General features: G+C 40.9%; 1 protein-coding gene across 1 annotated transcript in view; it reads right to left on the bottom strand.

Moving 5' to 3' along the window:
* Window positions 1-2,094: 2,094 nt before the first annotated feature.
* Window positions 2,095-6,046, bottom strand: part of LOC124025757 (sodium-dependent dopamine transporter-like) — a 42,336-nt gene continuing 38,384 nt past the window's right edge. The window contains exons 13-16 of the mRNA XM_046339097.1: window positions 5,887-5,987; window positions 4,320-4,487; window positions 3,111-3,182; window positions 2,095-2,159 (exon numbers count right to left, since the gene is read on the bottom strand). Of these exons, the coding sequence (XP_046195053.1) occupies window positions 2,136-2,159; window positions 3,111-3,182; window positions 4,320-4,487; window positions 5,887-5,987 (365 nt within the window). The 3' untranslated portion in view covers window positions 2,095-2,135. The remainder of the gene's footprint in view (window positions 2,160-3,110; window positions 3,183-4,319; window positions 4,488-5,886; window positions 5,988-6,046) is intronic.

Here is a 6,046-nt window from a genome sequence, read left to right as displayed (position 1 = left end):
CCTCTATTGGTTACATTTAATACCATCTCAAGACAATACAAGCCCCTCTATTGGTTACATTTAATACCATCTCAAGACAATACAAGCCCCTCTATTGGTTACATTTAATACCATCTCAAGATAATACAAGCCCCTCTATTGGTTACATTTAATACCATCTCAAGATAATACAAGCCCCTCTATTGGTTACATTTAATACCATCTCAAGACAATACAAGCCCCTCTATTGGTTACATTTAATACCATCTCAAGACAATACAAGCCCCTCTATTGGTTACATTTAATACCATCTCAAGATAATACAAGCCCCTCTATTGGTTACATTTAATACCATCTCAAGACAATACAAGCCCCTCTATTGGTTACATTTAATACCATCTCAAGATAATACAAGCCCCTCTATTGGTTACATTTAATACCATCTCAAGACAATACAAGCCCCTCTATTGGTTACATTTAATACCATCTCAAGACAATACAAGCCCCTCTATTGGTTACATTTAATACCATCTCAAGACAATACAAGCCCCTCTATTGGTTACATTTAAAACCATCTCAAGACAATACAAGCCCCTCTATTGGTTACGTTTAAAACCATCTCAAGACAATACAAGCCCCTCTATTGGTTACATTTAAAACCATCTCAAGACAATACAAGCCCCTCTATTGGTTACATTTAAAACCATCTCAAGAGAGAGATATTTATTTCCATGTCATCTGACCAGAGCACCGGTTCCAGTCCATGTGCCATGTATCAAATTACAGGTGAATACATCTGTTGGTTGACATGAAAATAAAGCTCTTTACCTTCTGTCAAACATGGTGGTGGATCTGTGATGTTATGGGGCTGTTTAGCCTCCATTCGTCCTGGGATCCTTGTTAACAAGGTCAACGGCAAAAATGAACTTTACTCAGTACCAAGACATGTGTGTCAGTGTAGCTCAGTTGGTAGAGCATGGAGCTTGTAACGCCAGGGTAGTGGGTTCGATCCCGGGACCACCCATACGTAGAATGTATGCACACATGACTGTAAGTCGCTTTGATAAAAGCGTCTGCTAAATGGCATATATTATATTATTATAATTATTTAGACGCCTACCTTTGAGGAAAAGTTTAAACAAAATCTCTTTCTCTGAGCAATTGTATTAGTATAAAATAAAATAAAAATTTAAAAAATGAACATACAATATAGCTCAGTATTTAAATAATTTATTTAATATTTATTTTTTCTCATCTTTATCAAGGGTGTCAATCGTTTAGGACCCCCCGGTACATTTGAAAACATTTTCAGAAGAGAAGTAACAGACAACACATTTTAGCTAGCTTACTATGTAACGGGTATATGTTGTCACAAACTTAACTTAAAACATGTACACTTTCAGATACAGTTAAATACAGTAATGTCATTTTGTTATTGGCTATGATGTTTCTGTAAATAAATACTATTTCTCTTAGTTACCTCTACAACAGATAATCATATCATATTTTTCATCAGGATTTTACACTAAACCTAAATGCTCAGATTTTTCTCAGCTCACAAAATAAACATGAATATATTGGTGTATTATCCATAATCATAACAGTCATTGTTTAAGATTGATATTTTTTAGCGAACGTCACCAACATCCTGATTGAGATCACAACACACAACCACACGTCCATTGAGGAAATTAAAGACCACTACGATTTGACAGCTTGGTTGGCATTTCAAACACTTTCTCTCTTGTTACGGGATAAACTCTCTTCACATGTCTGCTGTGCCTCCTTCGAGCCATCCATCCCTCACTCTATCCCTCCATCCATCCCTCACTCTATCCCTCCATCACTCCCTCTATCCATCCCTCCATCACTCCCTCTATCCATCCATCCATCCTTCCCTCTCTCTAGCCATCCATCCATCCATCCATCCATCCCCCTCTCTAGCCATCCATCACTCACTCTATCCATCCCTCCCTCTCTCTCTCTCTCCATCTCTCTCTCTCCATCTCTCTCTCTCTCTCTCTCTCTCTCTCTCTCTCTCTCTCTCTCTCTCTCTCTCTCTCTCTCTCCCTCTCTCCCTCTCTCCCTCCCTCCCTCCCTCCCTCCCTCCATCCATCCATCCTCCATGTGAACAGACCCCTGTCTTCTTCCTGGGCTCAGATCACCATCCAGTGTTGGAGCTGTGGAAACCAATGGGAAAGGACAATAAATACACAAAGGTAAGGTAAGGTAAGGTAAGGTAAGGTAAGGTAAGGTAAGGTAAGGTAAGGTAAGGTAAGGTAAGGTAAGGTAAGGTAAGGTAGGGTAAGGTAGGGTAAGGTAAGATAAGTAGGGGAGGTTAAGGTAAGGTGAGGTAAGGTAAGATAAGTAGGGTAGGGTAAGGTAAGGTAGGGTAAGGTAAGGTAGGGTAAGATAAGTAGGGGAGGTTAAGGTAAGGTAAGGTAGGGTAAGATAAGTAGGGGAGGTTAAGGTAAGGTAGGGTAAGGTAAGGTAAGGTAAGGTAAGGTAAGGTAGGGTAGGGTAAGGTACGGTAAGGTAAGGTAAGGTAAGGTAAGGTAAGGTAAGGTAAGGTAAGGTAAGGTAGGGTAGGGTAGGGTAAGGTAAGGTAAGATAAGTAGGGGAGGTTAAGGTAAGGTAAGGTAAGGTAAGGTAAGGTAAGGTAAGGTAAGGTAAGGTAAGATAAGTAGGGGAGGTTAAGGTAAGGTAAGGTAAGGTAAGGTAAGGTAAGGTAAGGTAAGGTAAGGTAAGGTAAGGTAAGGTAAGGTAGGGTAAGATAAGTAGGGGAGGTTAAGGTAAGGTAAGGTAAGGTAAGGTAAGGTAAGGTAAGGTAAGGTAGGGTAAGGTAAGGTAAGGTAAGGTAAGGTAAGGTAAGGTAAGGTAAGGTAAGATAAGTAGGGGAGGTTAAGGTAAGGTAAGGTAAGGTAAGGTAAGGTAAGGTAAGGTAAGGTAAGGTAAGGTAAGGTAAGGTAAGGTAAGGTAAGGTAAGGTAAGGTAGGGTAAGATAAGTAGGGGAGGTTAAGGTAAGGTAAGGTAAGGTAAGGTAAGGTAAGGTAAGGTAAGGTAAGGTAAGGTAAGGTAAGGTAAGTAGGGGAGGTTAAGTAATGTCAAGTAAACAGTGAAGAGCAGCTTACCGTAAACCTCCTAACTTCTCCGTTATCCACCAGGTGGTGTTCGTGCTCAGGCGTTATGGCGTAGGCCAGTCTCTACAGGAAGACAGGAATCACTTACCAAAGAAACTAACTTGTCTTCATTATACAAATCATTGTGCATTAATTACCAAGCTGGGATATTCAGATTTGCTGGTGATGTTATAGCTCATCAACCATATTGCTCACATACCGAATATATATGTGTCACTGTCAGTGTTGACATTTCTGTGCATTGATGTTGATAAAAGTGGGCATCACTTTGGTTAAAGGTGTCTGCTAAATCACCATAGCAGCATATATCAATACAAACCAGACTTCCCACTTATATCAACCAGACTTATATCAACCAGACTTATATAAACCAGACTTCTATCAACCAGACTTATATCAACCAGACTTATATCAACCAGACTTATATCAACCAGACTTATATAAACCAGAATTATATCAACCAGACTTATATCAACCAGACTTATATAAACCAGACTTATATCAACCAGACTTCTATCAACCAGACTTATATAAACCAGACTTATATAGACCAGACTTCCCACTTATATAAACCAGACTTATATCAACCAGACTTATATCAACCAGACTTCTATCAACCAGACTTATATAAACCAGACTTATATAGACCAGACTTCCCACTTATATAAACCAGACTTAAATAAACCAGACTTATATCAACCAGACTTATATAAACCATACTTATATAAACCAGACTTATATAAACCAGACTTATATAAACCAGACTTATATAGACCAGACTTCCCACTTATATAAACCAGACTTATATCAACCAGACTTATATAAACCATACTTATATAAACCAGACTTATATAAACCAGACTTATATAGACCAGACTTATATAGACCAGACTTATATAGACCAGACTTCCCACTTATATAAACCAGACTTATATAAACCAGACTTATATCAACCAGACTTATATAAACCAGACTTCCCACTTGTATAAACCAGACTTATATAAACCAGACTTATATTAACCAGACTTATATCAACCAGACTTATATAAACCAGACTTATATAAACCAGACTTATATCAACCAGACTTATATCAACCAGACTTCCCACTTGTATAAACCACTTATATAAACCAGACTTATATTAACCAGACTTATATCAACCAGACTTATATAAACCAGACTTATATAAACGAGACTTACATCACAGAACTTTCCAGGTAAGGTGCACATCTTGTAGATGGCATAGAGAGGCACCATGGTCATGGAGGATATGGCCAAGCACCAGCCAATCATGTTGGCCCATATGGGAAACGTGTACGTGCCGTAGTTAGGAGGGTTAAAGGTCGCGAAGCTCACCACCACCATGAACTGGAGAAACAGAGGGTTTTGGGATTAGGACACTTTCCTGTTTCAAGTCATAAGGACACTTATGGACCAGCCTCTACTGAAGCTAGCAAACTATAGTTAGTGCCTAGAGCTTGGTGTGCATGACTGAGAGCTGTCATAAGGACATGACTGAGAGCTGTCATAAGGACATGACTGAGAGCTGTCATAAGGACATGACTGAGAGCTGTCATAAGGACATGACTGAGAGCTGTCATAAGGACATGACTGAGAGCTGTCATAAGGACATGACTGAGAGCTGTCATAAGGACATGACTGAGAGCTGTCATAAGGACATGACTGAGAGCTGTCATAAGGACATGACTGAGAGCTGTCATAAGGACATGACTGAGAGCTGTCATAAGGACATGACTGAGAGCTGTCATAAGGACATGACTGAGAGCTGTCATCAGGACATGACTGAGAGCTGTCATAAGGACATGACTGAGAGCTGTCATAAGGACATGACTGAGAGCTGTCATCAGGACATGACTGAGAGCTGTCATAAGGACATGACTGAGAGCTGTCATCAGGACATGACTGAGAGCTGTCATCAGGACATGACTGAGAGCTGTCATCAGGACATGACTGAGAGCTGTCATAAGGACATGACTGAGAGCTGTCATAAGGACATGACTGAGAGCTGTCATAAGGACATGACTGAGAGCTGTCATAAGGACATGACTGAGAGCTGTCATAAGGACATGACTGAGAGCTGTCATAACGACATGACTGAGAGCTGTCATAACGACATGACTGAGAGCTGTCATAAGGACATGACTGAGAGCTGTCATAAGGACATGACTGAGAGCTGTCATAAGGACATGACTGAGAGCTGTCATAAGGACATGACTGAGAGCTGTCATAAGGACATGACTGAGAACTGTCATCAGGACATGACTGAGAGCTGTCATAAGGACATGACTGAGAGCTGTCATAAGGACATGACTGAGAGCTGTCATAAGGACATGACTGAGAGCTGTCATAAGGACATGACTGGGAGCTGTCATAAGGACATGACTGAGAGCTGTCATAAGGACATGACTGAGAGCTGTCATAAGGACATGACTGAGAGCTGTCATAAGGACATGACTGAGAGCTGTCATAAGGACATGACTGAGAGCTGTCATAAGGACATGACTGAGCTGTCATCAGGACATGACTGAGAGCTGTCATAAGGACATGACTGAGAGCTGTCATAAGGACATGACTGAGAGCTGTCATAAGGACATGACTGAGAGCTGTCATAAGGACATGACTGAGAGCTGTCATAAGGACATGACTGAGAGCTGCATGGACTATTCACCTGGTTCCGTTTTGCACCAGGTGAACTAAAACATACTTGCCGTGTTTGACCCAGGTGTTTCTCTCTTCATGAACTCACCAGGAGGAAGCAGGGGCTGACAAACTTCCAGCACAGTCTCCAGTACAGGCCTGGTCTCTGTCCGATCATCTCCTCGATGTCGTCACTGAACCGGTCCACTCCTGAAGGGAAGAGTTCAAACCGTGGCAGTTACAAAACGTGTGACGGTCCGTCATTATAA

Source organism: Oncorhynchus gorbuscha, unplaced genomic scaffold (genome assembly GCF_021184085.1).
Source record: "Oncorhynchus gorbuscha isolate QuinsamMale2020 ecotype Even-year unplaced genomic scaffold, OgorEven_v1.0 Un_scaffold_2416, whole genome shotgun sequence".
Classification (NCBI taxonomy): Eukaryota; Metazoa; Chordata; class Actinopteri; order Salmoniformes; family Salmonidae; genus Oncorhynchus; species Oncorhynchus gorbuscha.
Note: the sequence above shows the minus strand (reverse complement) of the source record. Positions and strands in the feature narration are given on the sequence as shown.